General features: G+C 39.1%; 1 protein-coding gene, 1 long non-coding RNA gene and 1 pseudogene across 3 annotated transcripts; 2 read left to right on the top strand and 1 right to left on the bottom strand.

Annotated features, from left to right (window-relative positions):
• Positions 1 to 369: 369 nt before the first annotated feature.
• On the top strand, positions 370 to 21,024 carry LOC115796379 (NACHT, LRR and PYD domains-containing protein 12-like; annotated as a pseudogene).
• On the top strand, positions 3,624 to 4,902 carry LOC115796874 (uncharacterized). Of its 2 annotated transcripts, none has more exons than XR_004021357.1 (3): positions 3,624 to 3,750; positions 4,176 to 4,251; positions 4,380 to 4,902. It is a non-coding gene; the product is annotated as an uncharacterized LOC115796874 (long non-coding RNA). The 2 variants fall into 2 exon arrangements; XR_004021358.1 differs by having other exon boundaries at positions 4,358 to 4,902.
• LOC115796696 (uncharacterized) lies at positions 7,694 to 9,370 on the bottom strand. Its single transcript, XM_030753075.1, has 2 exons — positions 8,631 to 9,370; positions 7,694 to 8,123 (listed from the first exon to the last, which is right to left on the bottom strand). Exons 1-2 carry the CDS (start codon positions 9,222 to 9,224, stop codon positions 7,788 to 7,790), a joined length of 930 nt encoding a protein of 309 aa, XP_030608935.1. The 5' UTR covers positions 9,225 to 9,370; the 3' UTR covers positions 7,694 to 7,787.
• Positions 21,025 to 22,421: the final 1,397 nt, after the last annotated feature.

The raw sequence follows: 22,421 nt of genomic DNA, 5'->3' as shown, positions 1-22,421 counted from the left end.
ATATTTATCGTTTGTACATGTACAACAACTATTTTTGCATATATTCTGTTTGCAGTCATCTTTTCACTCCATTTTATGAAGCATTTCTGTAGATCAGTGGATTATCAGTGTGTCCAAAATGGATCTGATTGGGTCTTTGATTCAGTCTGATTGGGTCGTTCATATAGTTTTCTGTTCCAGCTGCTGGAGGACAACATCATCACTTTTGTGAAGAATGAACTGAAGAAGATCCAGAAGATTCTGAGTCCAGATTACCCAGAATGCTTAGAGAGTCATGGGGAGGGTGACACGTCCTTGGAAGGTGAGGATGAAGAGCAGAAGAGAAGCAGAGAGGCTTTTGTGAAGATCACACTGCACTTCCTGAGGAGAATGAAGCAGGAGGAGCTGGCTGACTGTCTGCAGAGCAGTAAGAGGATTTCTCTGAAGATTTAAGCTGCTGTTTGTAGCAACACTGCAGAAACACCAACACACACACACACACACAAACACACACACAGTGTGAAATAGGACAGACACACAAATAGACGTGTCAGCATCCCCCCACCCTGCTGCAGCTCAGATAAAAAAAAAATTACAGACCACAACCGCAGTGGTAGAATGACATGATTTTACTGAATTTATGGATCTGTTTTTTGAGAATTTTCCATCATACCAACATAAAATTAAATCTGCTTAAAAGAAGTTGTTTCAGTACATTCGAAGTTAAATGATTTTTTTTTTTCAGAATTTCCCATCACCTGCCAGCACAGACTTAAATCTGCTCTGAAGAAGAAGTTCCAGTGTGTGTTTGAGGGGATCGCTAAAGCAGGAAACCCAACCCTTCTGAATCAGATCTACACAGAGCTCTACATCACAGAGGGAGGGACTGCAGAGGTCAATGATGAACATGAGGTCAGACAGATTGAAACAGCATCCAGGAAACCAGACAGAGCAGAAACAACAATCAGACAAGAAGACATCTTTAAAGGCTCACCTGGAAGAGATGAACCAATCAGAACAGTGCTGACAAAGGGAGTGGCTGGCATTGGGAAAACAGTCTTAACACAGAAGTTCACTCTGGACTGGGCTGAAGACAAAGCCAACCAGGACATCCAGTTCATATTTCCATTGACTTTCAGAGAGCTGAATGTGCTGAAAGAGAAAAAGTTCAGCTTGGTGGAACTTGTTCATCACTTCTTTACTGAAACCAAAGAAGCAGGAATCTGCAGCTTTGAAGACTTCCAGGTTGTGTTCATCTTTGATGGTCTGGATGAGTGTCGACTTCCTCTGGACTTCCACAACACTGAGATCCTGGCTGATGTTACAGAGTCCACCTCAGTGGATGTGCTGCTGACAAACCTCATCAGGGGGAACCTGCTTCCCTCTGCTCACCTCTGGATAACCACACGACCTGCAGCAGCCAATCAGATCCCTCCTGACTGTGTTGACATGGTGACAGAGATCAGAGGGTTCACTGACCCACAGAAGGAGGAGTACTTCAGGAAGACATTCCAGGATAAGAAACTGGTTTACAAAATAATCTCCCACATCAAGACATCACGAAGCCTCCACATCATGTGCCACATCCCAGTCTTCTGCTGGATCACTGCTACAGTTCTGGAGGATGTGCTGAAAACCAGAGAGAGAGGAGAGCTGCCCAAGACCCTGACTGAGATGTACATCCACTTCCTGGTGGTTCAGGCCAAAGTGAAGAAGATCAAGTATGATGGAGGAGCTGAGACAGATCCACACTGGAGTCCAGAGAGCAGGAAGATGATTGAGTCTCTGGGAAAACTGGCTTTTGATGAGCTGCAGAAAGGAAACCTGATCTTCTATGAATCAGACCTGACAGAGTGTGGCATTGATATCAGAGCAGCCTCAGTGTACTCAGGAGTGTTCACACAGATCTTTAAAGAGGAGAGAGGGCTGTACCAGGACAAGGTGTTCTGCTTCATCCATCTGAGTGTTCAGGAGTTTCTGGCTGCTCTTCATGTCCATCTGACCTTCATCAACTCTGGAGTCAATCCGCTGGAACAACAACAACCAAACTCCCAGACAGAGCAACACCTCTACCAGAGTGCTGTGAACAAGGCCTTACAGAGTCCAAATGGACACCTGGACTTGTTCCTCCGCTTCCTCCTGGGTCTTTCACTGCAGTCCAATCAGACTCTCCTACGAGGTCTTCTGACACAGACAGGAAGTAGCTCACAGACCAATCAGGAAACAGTCCAGTACATCAAGAAGAAGCTCAATGAGAATCTGTCTGCAGAGAAAAGCATCAACCTGTTCCACTGTCTGAATGAACTGAATGATGGTTCTCTAGTGGAGGAGATCCAACAGTCCCTGAGATCAGGAAGTCTCTCCACAGATAAACTGTCTCCTGCTCAGTGGTCAGCTGTGGTCTTCATCTTACTGTCATCAGAAGAAGATCTGGATGTGTTTGCCCTGAAGAAATACTCTGCTTCAGAGGAGCCTCTGCTGAGGCTGCTGCCAGTGGTTAAAGCATCCAACAAAGCTCTGTGAGTTATTATAAAGATTTATCCTTCTGTTTTTTAACAGAAAAGAAAAACAAATAACATTATTATTGTATTTGTCTTATCAGGTTGAGTGGCTGTAACCTCTGAGAGAAGCTGTGAAGCTCTGTCTTCTGTTGTCAGGTCTGACTCCTCTCGTCTGAGAGAGTTAGACCTGAGTAACAACGACCTGAATGACTCTGGAGTAAAAGTGTTGTGTTGTGGTCTGAAAAGTCTGCACTGTAACTTGGAGACACTGAGGTCAGGATTTTGAAAATGACCAATTAGAATTTTTGGATAATTTCTCCATATGAGGATTGAAACTTTTTTCAGTTTTCATCTTAATTTTTCTAAAAACATGCATTTTGTCTGACTACAGTCCCCTAAATATTTATCTTAATCACATCTAGCTAGGTCTGGCTCATTTTATAGTAGTCTTCATATCAAAAATGTGTGTAAACAGGGTGCCAGTTTACCTCATTGGCTGAGCAGGTGACCTTATACCAAACAGCTGACATGCAGCAGCTGGGGCTAATGTCCGACCCATGGCCCTTTGTGACTTCACCTGATTTCTTTCCCCAGTTGTCTCTCTTCTCTTCACTGCTGCACTGTCAAAGGCAAGATTTTAACTTCAAGCTATTATGATGTTGTAATTTGAGCCATCATTCTGAGCCTTAATCTTTACAGATGTTTTTCTAAACTGTCTGCGGTAAGCCTGTGAAAATATGTGATTTGATATGATTAGCATTAAGCTCACTGGTGCTAAGTCATGCTTTTATTACTCACTGACTCCTCTTGTTTGACTTCACACAATACTTGACTTTATCCTGTACCTCTACCTTTGTGTTGTTGATTTGTGTTGGATTAAAAAAAAAAAAATCCTAAGAGTATCTGTCCTGTGTGGTGTCTACAGACTATCATATGGAAGCTCGTTTCCGCCACTAAAAAAAAAAAAATCGCCATCCGTAACTCAAAATTTCGAGTTATTAACTCAAAATTTCGAGTTATTAACTCAAAATTTCGAGAAAATAACTCGAAATTTCAAGTTATTAACTCGAAATTTCGAGTTACAGATGGCGATATTAACTTGAAATTTCGAGTTAGCACAGCCAATCAGGATGCAGGAACGGATGCAGGAACGTCATTTCCTTGTTACCGGAAGCACAGGGCACAGCCGCACTCGGGTAGAGACTGTGCTGCATTGTCGCCAGGGTTTTCAGGTAGAGATGTAGTCTAACGAGTGGTAACTATCTAAAAGGTATGTAATCAGTGCAGATTTTTTCCGTTATGCCTCACTTATATGAAATATTTTAACACCACACGCTAAGATCGGTCTGGGGGTCGATGTTGAAGTGGCGGCATGACGGCACTATGTGCACAGCTTGGCTTGGCTAGTCGCCGTGCTAACGTAGCTGCTAACGTTTCCTCGTTCTGCTGTGAAAATAAATCAGATGTTCAACGTATGTTCCGCATGACTTTTCTCCCAGGTCATTCGCATCCCACCTGTCATGACATTTCGCCCCACAATTTGAGAACCACTGATTAGTGTTTAATTGCAGGGAAGGTATATTACCCAGGAAGTTATATTACAAGCTTCTCAACTACATTAAGTACATTAGACACCGAGACTTGATGATCATATGGTGGATTCATAAGTGATCATTTGTACATACTTGTTTACAGCATGGAAGACCTGACTGACTTCTTGAGACGAAGAGAAGTCTCTGAGGAAATAATACAAACCCTGGAGAATGAGAAGGTACATAATTCTAATTTTTTTTTCTTTTAAATACTACTTTTTTCATTCAATATATAATTGTATTTTCAAATATATATATGTGTGTGTGTGTGTGTGTGTGTGAAAGTGAATTATTTTTCCCTCTGTAGATCGATGCCAGTGTTATAAATCTGATGTCAGATGAGGAGCTGAAGACTTATCTACCATCATATGGTGATCGCCTTGCAGTATTTGGATTTTGCAGACGGCAGGGCAACAGCCGAAAGTCGACACTTTTTGAACGTCTGAAAACCAAATTGTCCAAAAGAAAAACATCTGAAGATGGCAGCAGCACAGCGCAAGAACATTCAGAACCAACCCATAAAAGAAATGCTCTGAAGACAAAGAGAAAAATAGAAATAGGATGGATGCATTATGATGAAGATGCTGATGTTTTCAAGCAGGTTAGAGCTAGACGAGGAGGAGGGACAAGAAAAATGGTAATTTGCAAGGACGCTAAGAAAAGTGACATATTACAGGTTGCAAAAGATCTGTTCTTTCCAAATGGAGGAAATGTTCGGGGGCCCTTAACAGATTTTGAATGTGATCTAAAGGATTATCAAGAGATGACAGTTGATGGTGGATTAACAGTTGGAGAAATGTACAATGTTACAAAACTAAATATCCTTAGGTTTTACCTGACAACAAAAAAAACCCAAAGCAGCCCAGGTTTGCAATCATCTTCTCAAGACCAAAACTCCTCTTCTTTTACTGTTGCTACAGTTTCTTCATTTGCTCCTTTTGAACAAGTCAGCCCTGATGTGACACAAACTGTAGACACTACAGACAATAACCTTTCACTCTCTTCCATGCAGGCTGTAAGTGATAACTCTTCTTACAGCAGTGACATTGTTTTTGTTGGACCCGTCTCTGACAGTGAGTCAATAAATTTGGACGACACCCTGGTTTTAACTCCACAACCTCGCCCAACCAGTGAGAGAATGAAAAGAGTACTAGTCGTTCACAGAGGGCAGGTAATGCCAGAGCTCATTTCACATTTTAGTGCTAATGATCTCAAAGATGTTGACATTAAAATCCAGCTTGTACTGCCTGATGGAACACCTGAAAAAGCTTATGATCATGGAGGAGTTGTAAGAGACTGTCTTTCAGAATTCTGGAAGGAATTCTATGACCAGTGCACCACTGGAACTGCTTACAAAGTGCCCTTCTTAAGGCATGATTTTGGGCAGCAGGAGTGGGAGAGTGTGGGCAGAATCATTGCATTTGGATGGGCCACAGAGAAATATCTCCCTGTGAAAATTGCCCCTGCCATTCTGGAACAAGCTGCCTTTGGATATGTGAAGAGTGATATTGTGGAGAATTTTCTCAAGTTCATGCCTGAATCTGAGCGTACAGTGTTAGAGGCGTGGCAGTCAGATTTTAGCAGTGTGGACCAAGAAGAACTTGTAGACATACTTGATAACCAGAGCTGCAGAAGGATGCCAACAGCCTGCAATGCTACCGAAGTCCTAATGGAGCTTGCACACAAAACACTTGTCCAAGAGCCTGCCTATGTCATCGAACAGTGGGCGAAAACACTCAGCACTGCAGGTGAAAGCCTTTGTGATCTGTCTTCAGTATATGAAGCCCTCCAACCAAATGTGAGAAAGGTTCTCGGGTGTTTCACTTTTCCTGAAACAATGACGACCCATCAGAAGGTTATTCAGAAATACCTAACTACATATGTGAAGAATGTTGAGAAGCAACATTTGTGCTTGTTCCTTAGGTTTTGCACAGGTTCAGACTTATATCTTGGAAAGAACATCATTGTTGCATTTAACGAACTTGAAGGTTTCCAGAGGCGACCTGTGGCACACACATGTGGATGTGTACTGGAGCTGTCAATAAAATATGACAGCTATCCTGATTTTAGTTCTGAGATGAACAGAGTGTTGGAATCCAATGTGTGGGTCATGGACATTATCTAATACTTTAATTCACAAACACTGGATCTGGACCCACAGATTTGTACAAGAGATTGTATTTGAGTTGTGCACTAAAACAGAACTGTTACAATGTGAATCACATGTTTCAAAACTGATTCCTGAGAAAGTTATTGGTGAAACACTAATTGAATTCAACTTGAGGTACAAAATTAGAGACTTGAATTTGTTTGTGTGTGTTCTTATTACAGGGCAATATGTTTTGAAAACACTTGATTAATGCACTTCTGCAGAGGTGTCAAAGTGGCAGCCTGGAGGCCTTTTTATAAAAATTCCTATTGCCTCATTCAGCATCTGCGCATACCAAGTTAAAAATCAAAGTATCTTTACACATTTATAAATTTTTTCTATAATTTCATTAGCCATACTCAATCCAAAAAAAGAAGGAAAAACTTAATTTAAATCTGACAGTTTAGTTATCTAATGTTATAAAGTGAGATTATAGTGGCTCCTCAGAAGTTACAGTTTGAGACCCCTGCAGTAATATAGTTAATATATCTAACATGTTCTATTATAATGCACAAATTTTAATGTTTACAAGTTCAGTTTTATATTATATGCCAGTAATTCAATAGTTATTTTTTGTACACCTCTATTCAGCCATCTGGGTTATGGTGACTATGTTGCTAAAATGAGTGGCCATAAAGCATAATTGATATATTTTTATTTTGGACTTCAGTGAAATCAACAAGTGCTCAGCTGGGGGTTGTTTCTTGATGTACTGTATCAGGAGGGATAAAAGTCTTGTTTCTCCCTTCTTTCATTGCACTGCATGACTGATTTTTCTTATTACAGGTTTTATTTTGGGGGGTTAACTTTTTTCCCCAATATTTTTTTCAGCTTTAAACCTTAATGTTTTTGATTCATAGAATTTTAGGCCACTATGTTCTTATTTCAGAAAGTTCAGGACATCTTTGTAAAATCTTGCTACATATCTTTACCTGTTCTTATCTTAAATTCTTTGATATTTTACAAGTTTTGCACATTTTTGATTTGTGTAGTCACTTTTTTTTTTTAACTTACTGCTCTGGATTAAATGTTAATTGCTAAGTGTCCCTGTTTTTGAGATTTGTGTATTATAATAAAGTATTCAAGGAGACTACAATGACAGAGCTCAGTTCATTTTTATATATATTTTTGGACAGACAATCATCACCTTGCTTAGTTAAGCTCATCTATAAGCTAGATTTTCTATATAAAAAAAATCTAGACAACCAAATTAGTAATTTAACATTATCAGAAACAAAAAATTAAGAGACATCAAAAATGAGATACAAGTGAACAAGGATTAAAAAAAATATCTTCAGAAAGCTAAAATCATAAATCCACCATGAGACATATCACTTTACCTTAATGATCTCCAAATACCAGGTTTGACAGGCAGCATGTGTAAGATTTAAGCCTTTGTACATGAAAAAACTGGGATGTTCTCTTTGTGCAGACAACAATTACTGTAGAAATAACAACAACAACAAAAAAGACTAAGCCAGAGGACTAACTGTTCCTAAGGAAGCACAAAGGTTAAAGGACATGTGCTTTCAACAGCTCTGTCAAATGCATAAATAGGTATAACCTTTAAGGCAATGTCTCCAACTGAGCAAGCATGAGCTGCCTTAGCTGTACATACAGATCCACTGTATCAAACACATCATTTGTGAAGCCCAGAGCATGTTCAGCCATCAGTTCTACACAGAGATGAAAGACATCCTCATCACATGGAAAGTCTTTGAACACACATTCTTCAAGGCAGGCTTCAACTTTCTCCATATTGACATGCTGGAGACAGTCTCTCGCTCCATAGATGTCTGGGAGGGCATACATAAAAGACGGTCGACCATGAGGACTGCGGGAGTTGTGGACTGGGCGTATTCTGTGGTCGTTCCAAGCCAAAGCAACTTCGTTTAATTCCTCCTTGATGACAAAAATACACACAAGTAACATTTTTAATTTAAACATGTACAAAAAACAACTAACTTCTGCATAAATTATGTTAGATTACGTGACACCATTATTGTACCTTTGTAATGCAAACTTTGTTCTAATTTCACTATTTGAACAACATGTTAATGTATATACATAGGCACAGTTGTGGCTTAGATCATGATGTATGCATTTTAATTTATTTTTAGCTAAAACTGTATATGTATAATATGGGGATTTGAATTCTTATTTATTTATTAGTTTTGGCCCACTATAAATGATCAATTTCAGAGACACATATAAACCCACATAATGAATTTGTAATATGTGTACCTTGATATTCATTTTAATATATTTATCTGAAAAAAAGAGATCAGATTTAAAACTATAATTTTCATGTGTACTTTAATACACATATACAGTATTTCAGCAATATGCCAAAGGCCATGTATGCTGCTAAAACAGTCATTTACAACAGATATCAGTAGGTAAACTCACCTGTATAATGTGAAGAAAGCAGAACTGGACCAATGATTTGTCCAAGAACGAGTCTGAGAAGTGTCCATCCTCTCTTAGTTTGTCAAACAGGTCGATCCAGTACTGGACACACTGACTTCGTAAGATTAGCCACCATCTTTCAACACGCTGATTTCCTGTACTTGCTCCAAAAGTGACATGATCAGTTTCTGAATCACTGTCTGAAAAATGTAAAAACCTTTGCATCTGGGCCACATGGACGTTTTCTGTTCCTAAATCTAATCTCACTCGATCAGGGCATCCACCATGTTGAATCACGGCATCCATGTAGTAACCAGCAATCACTCTGGGGTCATTATTTGTCTTGTAAGCTTCAAGCCATATAACGCTCCTTGAGAAGCCGTCAATACATCCACTTCTTGCAATTCCAAATGGCTTAAGCTTATCGTATCCGTCGATGTGCCACACATAGTTGGGGCCTCTGCTATGATACACTCGCCTCCGCAGTCGTCTACGGGACCTTAAATCCACACCTTCACCGTCGAGTAAACGGAGCAGAAGACGAACTGTTTCTCTGTCAGTCACAATTCCATTCATCCAACACTTCTGGTGCATCCAGCGATATCCATGTGACTGACCTGAGTTTTCCAGTTGCGCTTGTATAAAAGCCGCCACCTCTTCCACCTCAGTTTTGTTCTTTCTGCGCCAAAGTCTGTTCTTGTGTAAGATCCTTTCGAGGGTGCGTTTGCTGATAATGATGCCATGTGATTCAGTTAATAACGCAAGGATTTCATCGTTTGTAAATCCTCGCTGAAAGTACTTAGCAATTTGCTCATTCATGATCGGATCTGTACTGGTAGCTTAGCTGTAGCATTGATAACTGGTGTCTTCCGGGTTTTATTTCCGTAACAAGGAAATGACGTACCATCACCACGCATCTTGATTGGCTTTGCTAACTCGAAATTTCGAGTTATTAACTCAAAATTTCGAGTTATTAACTCGAAATTTCGAGTTATTTTCTTAAAATTTCGAGTTATTAATTCAAAATTTCGAGTTAATAACTCAAAATTTTGAGTTATTTTCTTGAAATTTCGAGTTATTAACTCAAAATTTTGAGTTAATAACTCAAAATTTTGAGTTATGGATGGCGATTTTTTTTTTTTTAGTGGCGGAAACGAGCTTCCATACTATCAGGCTGTCTGATCACAAATGAAGGCTGTACTTCTCTGGCCTCAGCTCTGAGTTTCAACCCCTCCAGTCTGAGAGAGCTGGACCTGAGCTACAATCATCCAGGAGAGGCAGAAGTGATTCTTCTAAAGGAGCTGAATCTGGAAACTCTCAGTTATGGAGAGGACAGTTACAGCCTCTGATGGTATCTGTTATTTTTCTTTTCTTTATTCTATTCCTGCCTGTTTGTTCAACTAACACTCATATCCAACATGAAGCAATCACACAAGTCAGATCTTTTTAGTTTCCTCATAACATAAACACTGAGCATGAGCAGGAGATGTTTCCAGGGAAGGTGTCCAATTAGAAGTCTTCTAGGAACATCAATGATAACTACATGAAGTCACGTGGTTGGTTGGTTGGTTATTATTAATAGACTTACATTGGCTTATGTTCTCTAACTAGTGACAGATTTGATAACTCAATGGAAAACAAAGAAAAACAAAACTGTCTAAGGGGGTCACTTTTGTATTGACTGCAGTGATACAGATATGCTTTCTGTCACAGTCTCTTTAGCTATAATTGGTTTTTCATTCTTGGCTAGCTGCACTGAAATAGAAAAATCTAATCTGCCTGTTAGCTGCAATGTTTGGATTTGTAGAGCACTTTATAAACGAGGACTGTGGAGGAGATCCTGTTGACAAGCTGGAGTTGATGCTGTTCCCTCTGTGTTCAGTTTTTCATTGTTGGGTCTGGTGCAAGATGTGATCAGCATTAATTTATGCAACAAAAGTATTTCCCCAAGCACATCCATACAGTTTATAGTATAATAGCTTTCTATATGCACATCACACCACAAGTTCCTTCCACAGGGACAATGATGATGTGTGTGAGAGACCATTTTAAAAAAAACAAAGCGTAGAGGAAGAGATGCAATATTTTCCTGTGTTGGCTTAGAAATTCTTATTTCACTGAGTGGATTATTTCATACTAGAAGTAAGAAAAAGTGAAGCCCAAAGATAGGTGAAGGAGAGTGTAACACTTTGGGGTTTTTTTTGTTTTTTTTTGCCTGCGAACACATCATGTCAGGCGGTACAACAGGCAGAGGAAGACCCCAAAGCAGGACACCAAATGTCTTTATTGTCCAACCAAAAACAGACAGGCTTCCCAGCAAACAAGGCTTGAATGAAGAACACAGAATAAACTCAATAAGACGTCAAATCCATGAACACACCACCACTCAGGAGACGGATGACATGGACAATGCAACAACCTGACAAGGAACTAGGGGAAAACAAGGACCATAAATACACAGAGGAATAATCAGGAAACAAGTAACAGGTGAGATCACACCTGAACATGATTACTGAGACAAGGGGAAGCAAAGCAGAACACAACACACAGGGACAAAGAGACTATCAAAATAAAACAGGAAGTGACGCAAACATGATACCCACGCAGACTTGACACACAAAACACTAGGAAACCAGAAATCAATATGTAAACAACAATAATAACAGCACAGGAAACTATGAGAGAATATCAAAACTAAACCAAACCAGACATAACAGAAACTTAATGAAAACAGAACCTAAAGGAACTAAAACACAAAATGTGGGCACATGGCCTGGAACCATGACAGGACATGCTGATGGATGTTAGGATTGCCGATCGTGCTTCTGTAAGAAACTTAGTTGTTTTTATTGTTTTGCTTGCTACACGTGATGCACACGTAGTAACTTGTTATAGTATTGTTAAATGGTTGGATGTGCTTGGGTCTGTACACCAACTCATTGAGGGAAAAATTAAACATTGTCTGACTCCAGCCTGTCAGTCCTGGTAAACACCAGTGCCACTGACATTTCATTTAATATCTATAATCATAAATTCCACTTCATTGATTAGTAAATATTAAAGAACCCGAAGTATTCTGAATAGCAGTGTTGGGCTGCTCAATTACAGTAGAAAAAGGTGATTTATTACATTAACCAGCCTTTATTTATATATATATATAAATTTTCAACAAACAAACAAACAAAACAAACAAACAGAAAAAAAAAATAATAAAGTGAAATATAATTAAAAAAACATTTGGCCCGTAAACCTCAGTTTCCCAATCCAATATTTGCTGCATATACAAAAAACATACACTGCACGAAAAGAAGCATATTCGTCCCCGTATACTGACGCGGGCGCCGCTAGTAAACGGCAGCTTTCGTCAGCATACGGGGATGCGCATTTTCGTTCGCCTGAGACGGATATGGTCGTTTACGTACCACCAGAATCAGCGGGGGGTAAAGGTACGGGGGAGCCGGCCCGCGGGAGGTGTTAACGCCTCTACTTTACATATGAATAGCAGCGCTGCAAGCCGAAGCAGCGGTAACAGACCCACGTGGCTTCTCTGTCATTGGATGAAAAAAATGCCATCACAATTCAGCATTCACATGTGATTGGCTGGTAGCTCTGTCCCCCATTGGCCTTTATAAAGACAGGCCTGGGTAAGCCCCTCCCTAATAAATAATAACCCAGTGATAAAAATTATTTTTAATTATTATTTCTGTGATATACCTTGTATGTTGTGTTGTATTCATGCTATGCTAATAACCTCAACTAAAGGGAATTCAATTAAGAGAAACAAATTGTGAGGCACAAGTTTGAATTTCTTTTTTTTTTATTTACAAAGCAATATGCACATACACACATCATATAATCCATATATATATAAACATTATGACATATAATGCTTTGCTACTTCTGGGCCATGTGGTGGTGGCTTTCTCTCAGAGCATGGTCCAGCATACAAACACTTATGGTGCATCGTTGTATTTAGGGTGAGCTTCTAGTCTGTCTTGCAGTTTGGCTCAGAGGTCACTGAGCTCCTGGCTGGGGAAGCTTGGGGGTCTTAATCCAGCCCGATACGCCCTCTGAGACGCCATCCTCCTCATCCAACATGAGGTCAGTGGTGACACCGTCCCAGAAGGCAACCTCCTTCACTGCCAGGACACTCGCCCTCGCCTCCAGCAGCTGTTGACACAGAGCACACATTAAGTCATTATGAAACTATATGAAATATTGTGAAAAATCAGGAAACTACACTGAAAGTTTGAGTCTCTTGACTTTGAATGTACACATAGCAGATAAGACCCTGAATCAGCCCATCTTTGTCATCAAAAACAGTGGTTATGTGAAAAAGTACCAACTCCTGTGCATCCTGTGAAAAAAAGACAAATTAACAAGTACTTTGAAAAAATCTAACATTGATAAAAGTACTTCAGTGATTTTGGTCATTAACCCTTGAGGCACCTTTAAACTGATTATACATTTTTATCTTTAGGTCCCAAAATGTTACAGCTGCTGAAACTATAAACATTCAGTGTTAATTATTTTCACCTTCACTGCATCATCTTTTTATAGACATTTTGGGTTGTTCAAAAGAAGCCAGATTTTATATAAAGTTAAAAAAAACAATAAGTAACATTTTCCAAAAATAAACCTGCATTTACAAGCTAACTACACAAATACAGCAGAACAATAAAACAATCCAATATGTCTTACCGGCTTCCTTCTTGCACGTCACCGGGCAGGATTTTTAATGGCTGCCACCTTTTCCAGAACGTGAGGCTGACTGTTGCGGAAGCTGCGGCGAACCGTCTGTAGGTTTTTCAAGAAGCTGAAAAACATTTTTGTACATTGTAAATAAAGAGTGTAAACACAGTGTATACATAAACATATTCAGGCAAAAAACACACAAACAACACCAATAGATACTTACACACAATTATATCACGGTCCACGCATTAGGAACACTCACACTCACGTTGTGAGGTGAACACAGTCTGTGGAAAATAAAGGTGAAAATAAATAAGAGTAAAAACATTTGAAGTTCTTCTCTCCTCCACACATTGAATACTGCTGCTTTGTTTCTGATTCTTACCTCTGCAGAGGATCATACCGGCTTTTATTGGATTAAGAGTTGTGCAGGAACTGCTTCCTATAAGATGAAATAAAAATAAGAAACCAAATCACAATACGTCTGTCAGCTTACTGTGACTATTCCTCCACTCTTAGTATTTATGTTTTAGAAACGACCAAGTCTTACCGCAGTTTTCGGATTGTGCCGCCGTCTTTTCCTCTTTAGTAGGTGAGTCTTTGTTAGAGTCCAGAGCATCGAGTCTCTACACCAGGGGTAGGGAACTCCAGGCCTCGAGAGCCGGTGTCCTGCAGGTTTTAGATGTGTCCCTGATCCAGCACACCTGAATCACATATAGAAGTCATTAGCAGGACTCTGGAGAACTTTACTGCAGACTGAGGAGGTAATTCAGTCATTTGAGTCAGATGTGCTGGATCAGGGACACATCTAAAACCTGCAGGACACCGGCTCTCGAGGCCTGGAGCTCCCTACCCCTGCTCTACACAATAGACGCCATCTTGTATTTCAGTTGATGGTAGAAACTTGAGTTAACTGAGGAGATAACCCACTCATTGCAGCCAGCAGTGTCTTCTCGTCTGCAGCGGGGCTGGTTGAAGCTGGCCGGTAGAGAGGCCCGCTTTCACGAGGAGCTTCTGGGGTGTTGAAAATATAGACATGTCCTCCATTGTCGTACCAGGAAAGCAGCGTAGACAAAGAACGCCATTCAGTTTGAACGGAAGAGAACGACCGCACTGATTTCCTTTGATCTTGCGAGACCTTCAGCGTGATCCCACACGTGATCTGTATTGTCCAATCACAGGCGAGGAAGCTGCCACACGGAATTCAATTCATTTCATTTCAACTCAATTAAATTTTATTTATATAGTGCCAAATCACAACAAACAGTCGCCTCAAGGCGCTTTGTATTGTGGGTAAAGACCCTACAATAATACAGAGAAAACCCAACAGTCAAAATGACCCCCTATGAGCTGGAAGACACACATCCACTGTCTGTTTTTTTTTTTTTACATTTTACTTTTTTTTTTTTTTTTTTTTTACATTTTTCTCATGAAGGTTTTGCTGATATCTCTTATGTACATCCATGTATAGCAAAATAAAAGTTTATATGTTTTATATGTTTATATGTTTTCTTATTCCATCTGCCTTGGTAGTCTTTAATGTCATTAATGCATGTGAACATTCACTGAACATTTATGGCAGCGTTCATGGGATGTTGTCTGAATGTTCAATGCTAGCTGGGAAGCCACTGCACAGGAGAGGATGATGGTGTGACAGACTTTTTGTTACAGTGAATTAGACTGAAAACTGAGTATGCTTTTCAATGAAAATAATGTTTGTAGTGTCACCAAAATCAAGTTATAGCCTTTGTTTATCTCCCTCAGGGTTCACAAAAAACTCCATGACAAAGGCTCACAGACAGAAGCTCACAGACAGAAGCTCACAGCCTTATTGGAAAAAGGGACAAAAGCTGAAAACGTCCAAAAGTATATTTCTAACTAGATAATACTAATTTATAAAATAGAATGACTTCTTCTGAGTTTAGTCTTGTTTGAATGTTTCGCTGTATAATTTATGTGTAGTCACATTGTAATAACAAAAAGGGTTCCCATATTTTAACAAAAATATAATCTTTATTGTGCAGCCTGCATGTCAGGTAGTCAAGAGATATGTAATTCAAAATAACCTTATGCCATTGTGTTTTTGAAGGAATTTTTTCCATTATCCAGTTAAGGAGGAGACATTTTCTTGCACAGAAAGTCAACATTCTATAAAGCTTTCTATTATATTTATCAGTAACAACTGGATCGGTTATCCCTAGTAATAAAAATAAAGGATTGTTATTTAATTTAGTAGAAAAAATTTTATTCGGTTCTCCACCAATAATCTGCCAGAATTGCGTAACTTTATTACATGACCAAAAGCAATGTGTAAGAGTGCCTATCTCAGTTTTACATTTTAAACACTGTGGAGATAAGATAGGCTTAAAGTTTTGCCTTTGATAAGGAGAAATGTGGGCTCTATGAAGAATCATAAGCTGAGTCGCTTTGACTCTATTGCAAATACTTAGAGTTTTTACATTCCTCCAAACTTCAATCCACTCATCCTCCGTTATATTACAATCAAGTTCTCTTTCCCACAGATCCTTCAAGTAAAATGTTTTGTTTACTTTGTGATGCTTAAGAGCATTATAAAATTTACTAATAGTGGTTGCTGATTTGGTCATAAAAAGTTGTCTTTCTGTTTCTGATATATCCTGACATGTCGTATTTCTTGTTATCAAGTCTCTGACCTGTAGGTACCGAAAAAAAATCTTTATTTGAAACATAGTATTTTTCAATTAATCAAGTAAATGACATTAGAGTAGAATTTTCCATCAAATCCTGTAATTTAAGTATTCCTTTGTCAGCCCAGATTTTAAAATTATTATCCGTTATTCCCGGCAAAAAGTCTGGATTATTACACATTGGAGTAAAAACCGAGGTTGTTTGTGACCTGCTTTCTAATTTTCTAATTATATGCCACCCCGTAACTGTGGCTATAGTAACTGGGTTGTGACAAACAGATTTAAGGGATTTTGCTTTCTTTAGAAAAAGTAACGATGTTAATGGGTAGTCAGACATAGAGCTCTCTATATCAATCCAGAGTGAGGTAGATTTATTACGTACCCAATCCGCGATAACACGCAGGTGAGCACTGAGTTGATATTTTCGGATATCTGGGAGGTCAAGGCCCCCCTCTGCTGAGGAGCGACATAGTTTGTCCATTTTAAGACGTGCCTTTCTTTTTGACCATATGAGGGAACTAAACCATCCATTTAGTTGTTTTAGGGCTTTGCTTGACAGTACTACTGGGACCATTTGTATTGGGTAGAGTAACCTGGGAAGAATGTTCATTTTCAACAAAGCAATTCGACCTATCCAGGATAAAGGAAGAGTATTCCATCTCTCCAAATCTAGCCGAATGCGTTCCAATAAGGGGGAAAAATTAGCTTCATACATTTGGTCGAAATTAGGTGTAAGTTTTATTCCTAGATAAACGAAACCCTCTGGTGACCATCTAAATGGAAATGGACATAGAGGAATATTTTTTAGCCTGCCTAAAGGTATAGCTTCGGATTTACTAAAATTTATTTTATAACCAGAGATTTGGCCAAACCAATCAATTGTCTCGATTAGGCAGGGAATAGAGACCTCAGGTTTCGTCATTAAAATTAAGACATCATCAGCATAGAGAGTGATCTTATGCTCTCTGTTTGCAATCCTGAGGCCGTTTATATCTTTATTAGACCTAACAGCCTCTGCAAGAGGCTCTATTGCAAGAGGAAAAAGCAGTGGTGACAGAGGACAACCCTGTTTTGTACCTCTTGAGACACTAAAATATGAAGCCCACAATCCATTTGTGCGCACAGCTGAGAGACAATTTTCATACAGGAGTTTTACCCAATTTGTAAACTTTTCCCCCAGTCCAAACCTACGTAGCTTATAAAACAAATATGGTAATTCCACACAGTTGAATGCCTTCTCTGCATCTAGAGAAAGCACAAGACCACTTAGTGATTTCTGCTGAAAAAACTGTATGACGTTCAGCAGCCTACGTGTATTATTATATAGATTAAGGCCTTTAATAAATCCAGTTTGGTCTTCATTAATAAGGAAGGGTAACAATCCTTCTAAACGCACAGCTAAAATTTTAGAGAGGATCTTTAAATCCACATTCAAAAGCGAGATGGGGCACGATCCTCAGGGGCCTTACCTTTTTTTAAAATCAAAGAGATATTTGTCTCTTTCAGTGATTGTGGTAGCGTCCCTTTAGTAAAAGAATCATTAAACATGTTTAAAAGAGGGTCAATTAAGAGGCCGTGGAATTCTTTGTAAAACTCCACGCTAAGCCCATCCGGGCCAGGAGACTTGCCAGGTTGTAATCTCTTGATTGCATCTAGGACTTCTTTTTTGGATATGGGGGCATCCAGACTTATCTTCTGTTCCTCAGTTAAACAAGGGAGCTTCATGTTGGAGAAGAATCTGTCCATTTTTTTGACTGCATTGGGCTGTAATTCTGATTTATATAGATTTTCATAAAAGTTCTTAAATATATTATTAATATTTATGTTCTCAAAAGTTTGCTTTCCCTGGTCATCTATGACCGAAGGAATAGTCTGGGAGTCAGCCTTTTTCCTTGTTAGATGTGCCAAATATTTCCCCACCGTCTCCCCATGTTCGTACAACTTTTGTTTCGCAAATCTAATCTGATTTTCTGCTTCTTTAGTCAGAAGTGTGTCAAGAGCACTTCGAAGTGCAGCTATCTCTTTAAGTTTTTGTGCAGATGAATGTGCAACATATTCCCACTCAACCCGCTTTAATTTGGTCTCTAAAATCTTTCCTCCCTACATCTCTTAGTAGATGTATAGGATATAATAAGACCCCTAGAAAAAGCTTTGAAGGTTTCCCATAGTAGTGATGGGTCATTTGTAGAAGGTAAATTAATTGACATAAATATTATAAATTCTTCTTTAAAGTAAGTCAGAAACTTGGTCTGTCAGGATATATGGTGCAAACCTCCAGTGTCTAGTCTGTTTTAAGTGGTTTGATAGGTTATATTGTAAAAAAAAATGCAGCATGGTCTGAAACAGTTATTGGGCCTATAGAACTAGAGGTTACTGAGCTTAAGATACCTTTCGGAAGGAAAAAATAGTCAATTCTACTGTAAGATCCAGATACATTTGAGAAAAAAGTGTATTCTTTAACAGCAAGATGTTGAGCCCTCCATGTGTATACAAAGTCCATCTCTTCACAAAATGCATTGACAATCTTAGCATGAGCCAAAAGTGTTAGTTTACCAGGTGGACACTTATCTATAATAGGATTTAAATGACAGTTAAAATCTCCCCCTATGATTGTCTGTCTTATGTTAAGGTTTATAACATTAGGGAACAGAGATGTTAATAAATCTATTGAAGACCCAGGTGGGTTATAGACATTCAATATAGCTATTTCTTCTCCAAAAAGCAAACCCTTCACAATCACAAAACGTCCGTGTTTGTCCTTTATACAGTCCTGAAGTTTGAATGGGGTATTTTTTTTAATCAAGATGGCTACTCCCCTGCTTCTTGTAGTAAACGATGAAAAATATACCTGCCCATAGCCATCCTTTAAAAGCTTTAAATGTTCACTGTCATTTAAATGAGTCTCTTGCAATAATGCTATCTGTACCCCTTCTTTTTTAAGATAATTTAAGACCTTTTTCCGTTTGATCGGTGTATGTATCCCATTAACATTCCAAGTGCACAGTTTCATACCTGACATAATTAACTACAACATAGAATATTACTTGGGAACTTGAGCTTCATTTGTGCATAACTGAAAATAACAAAGTTAAACATAGGGCCAAACTGAACACAAAATAAATCACCAAAAACAAAAAAAGTGTACCAAAAGTACACTTCGCCCAACAATGGCTCAATCATAAACACTGTCCTACTCTTGATCTCAGAGAAGTTCCAGTGAGAGGGATCTCTAACGGAAAGAAAAGACATCGGTCTGGGAGGCAGAAAGGCGTTGCTCTTATATGTCCCTTTTACCGAAAAAAAAAAAAAAAGTAAAGTAGTTTAAATCCAGTTCATTTCCATTAACGTACTCACATATTGGTGCAAACCCAGACAGTCCGACGCTCCGCCAAACAAATATCTAACAAACTCCAGCATTCATTCACTGACGCGAGGGGTCTCCTCCAGAGAACTGATGTAACGCTGTAACCTTTCCTCATGGTTATCCAAGATGTTACTATATTTCGTTAATAACTCTGATATTGGACCCAGCTTCTCATCGATAATCTTGGAAATGTTTGCCGTTATTTCGTCCACCACCTCCAGAAGTGTCTGCGGGGTGGCAGCAGCTCCAGCCTGCGTCTCCATGCTGGCATGACTTGCCTCTGCCTCTGCTACTCTAGCTTGTTGAGTACGATCTGCCAGGGCCTCGGCAACTTGATTCTTTTTTCGTGGCATTGCGTCGGACTGTCTCAAAAAATAACTGTTAATGCTCATATTAAGTTAATACGCCTCATAAAGCTTTGAGCTATTGTATCTAATAGGACAAAAATCAGTTATTAGCAAATTTCTACGCCCGCTCTCCCAAACTTGACCTGCTCCTACGCCGCCATCTTGACAACCACCTTTTTTTTTTTCCTTTCTTTTTTTTAACTGAACTTAAAAATGTGTCTTATTGTGCCACAGACAGTGATTGTAAACAGCTGAACAAGTTTGAGCATTCTGGTTGGGAGCTTTGAATCTCCTCACCTTGTGCAAATTTTTTCCTGTTTTTTTTTTTTTATTATAAATAAATAAAATTAATATTGATCAAAATGATGATGATGATTTTTAATCAAACAGCCTCACTGGAACACGACAACCACAGGACAGGCCTATAGAGACATTTCCTTCCAGTGTATGAGTCCAAATGTTGGACTGTTCCTTTATCAGTGTCTAACAGTGTGTGTCTGAGAGCGATGTAATGTCCATGTGTGCATGCTGACAGAGACTGTGCTGCTCTGACCCCCCTCCTCCTTTCAGGGTGGAGCCTGCTGGAGTCCGATGGCTGATCCCAGGTCTGAGGAAGTGTAAGTGTGTTTTTAATGTGATTGATGAAAACAAAGCAGCACACATTCAACCATCTTCAAACTGTCACATCACTCATTCACATCTCTGATGTCAGGAGTCATCATCAAAGTGTCAATCAATGAACAGATGATGGATCAATAACTGCAGCTGGATTGTGTTTGTTCTCTCCATCAGATTCCTGTCAACTCACAATCGACAAAAACACAGTGAACACAAACCTACAACTGTCTGACAACAACAGGAAGGTGACATGTGTGGAGGAGGTTCAGTCATATCCTGATCATCCAGACAGATTTGATCATTGGCCTCAGCTGCTGTGTAGAGATGGTCTGACTGGTCGCTGTTACTGGGAGGTCGAGTGGACAGGAGAGGTTTTAATATCAGTGAGTTACAGAAGAATCAGCAGGAAAGGAAACAGTTATGACTGTGAGTTTGGAAGGAATGATCAGTCCTGGTGTCTGTTCTGCTCTGATAATCTCGGTTACTCTGTTTGTCACAATAACAGAGAAACATACCCCTCCTCCTCCTCCTCTGTCTGTAACAGAGTAGCAGTGTATGTGGACTGTCCTGCTGGCACTCTGTCCTTCTACAGAGTCTCCTCTGACACTCTGATCCACCTCCACACCTTCAACACCACATTCACTGAACCTCTTTATCCTGGATTTACAGTCTGGTTTCCTGCTTCCTCAGTGTCTCTGTGCTGAGTTGAGTGTAACGAGTGTCCTCCTGTCAGAGAAACTCTGACTGTTGAACAGATAGTTCAGTCTGTACATGTCTGTCTCTTTCACTCACAAACACGTTTTCAGATTCATGGATTCAATCAGTTGATGTTTGAAACTGTTCTCAATGATTCCTTGTAAACTTCTTCCTCTTCAGTCCTTTAAAGATGGAAGCTGCCATTATTCCAGGATCCACATGTTGTTTTTCTGTCTTTTTCCACTCAAAGCTTCACAGTGAATATCAGGATGTTGTGTTTCTCTGAAGCTCAGTTCAGCTCAGATGATTCAGTTCATGTCAGCTGCAGTTAGTTTGCTGCAGATGAGACAAACTGTGATATCAGAGAGGAATCACTGAGCTGCACTGACCCAAAACATCAATTTACAAACTGCTCAGAGACGTTCACACATTATTGTCCAATGAACACAAGTTTGGTGAGCAGCCAGAGTTCATCCTGACATTTATTTTACTGCTGTTAGAATGATGAAATCACAACTAGACTTTAACTTGTCTGTGGTGGCATTTGGACAATTAAATGATCCTTTAGAAACTAGAGAGAAATGTAAATGATTGCCAACACTGTTTTATTATGTTGTACAAACTCCAATAAAAAAGTGACAAAAATGTCTGTTTAAATCATTAAATTTTCATCTTTATAACCAAGCAATGGCTGAAAACCTGTGATGAAACTTTCTCTTTGCAGCTGCTGAGTTATGACGACCAACAAGAAAAACTTTAAAGAATGGAGAAGTTAAAAAAACTCATCATAAATACCTGAGTACACCATCTACTTATTTTATAGTTTATCTCTGTGTCTTTGTTTTCTACAGTGAACTGTGGTTGTTGGTTATCACTTACTCTCAAAATTCCTCCATAATCATCAGATCATTTTTTCACAGCTTTGTTGTCTTTTTTACATTTTACAGTTTGCATCATTGGTTGTCGTTAATGCACAGAAGTCACTTTTGGCAGGATATGTTCTGCTAATATTTTTGTTATTTACTTCCTGGTTGATGATGTTTTATTGGCAGTCCTACTTTGTGGAAACACACCTGAACATAAGCTCAGTATCACAGTGATTGTGCTTTTACAAGTATCTATATGTAGCCCGTCTACCATATAGATGGGGCCCTAGGTTCTTTTCTCTATCTACTGTTAACAATTCAAGATTATTCAACTCAAATTACCCACAGGAAGCTAACTTACACTAAAACACAATAGGATTAGCAGCAGAGCATGTACATTTACTACCAACATCTTAACCCTTAAAGAGAATGATCTTTACTATAAACACAATAAACACAACAGTATTTGAAATTAAAAGAGTCAATTTACTGATAGTTCAACGAAAATAAAAGAGATATCCAAAACTAAAGTCCTTTCT

Source organism: Archocentrus centrarchus, chromosome 2, assembly GCF_007364275.1.
Source record: "Archocentrus centrarchus isolate MPI-CPG fArcCen1 chromosome 2, fArcCen1, whole genome shotgun sequence".
In the NCBI taxonomy this organism is placed as follows: domain Eukaryota; kingdom Metazoa; phylum Chordata; class Actinopteri; order Cichliformes; family Cichlidae; genus Archocentrus; species Archocentrus centrarchus.
The sequence above is the reverse complement of the archived record's forward strand: the minus strand, read 5'-3'. Positions and strand labels throughout refer to the sequence as shown.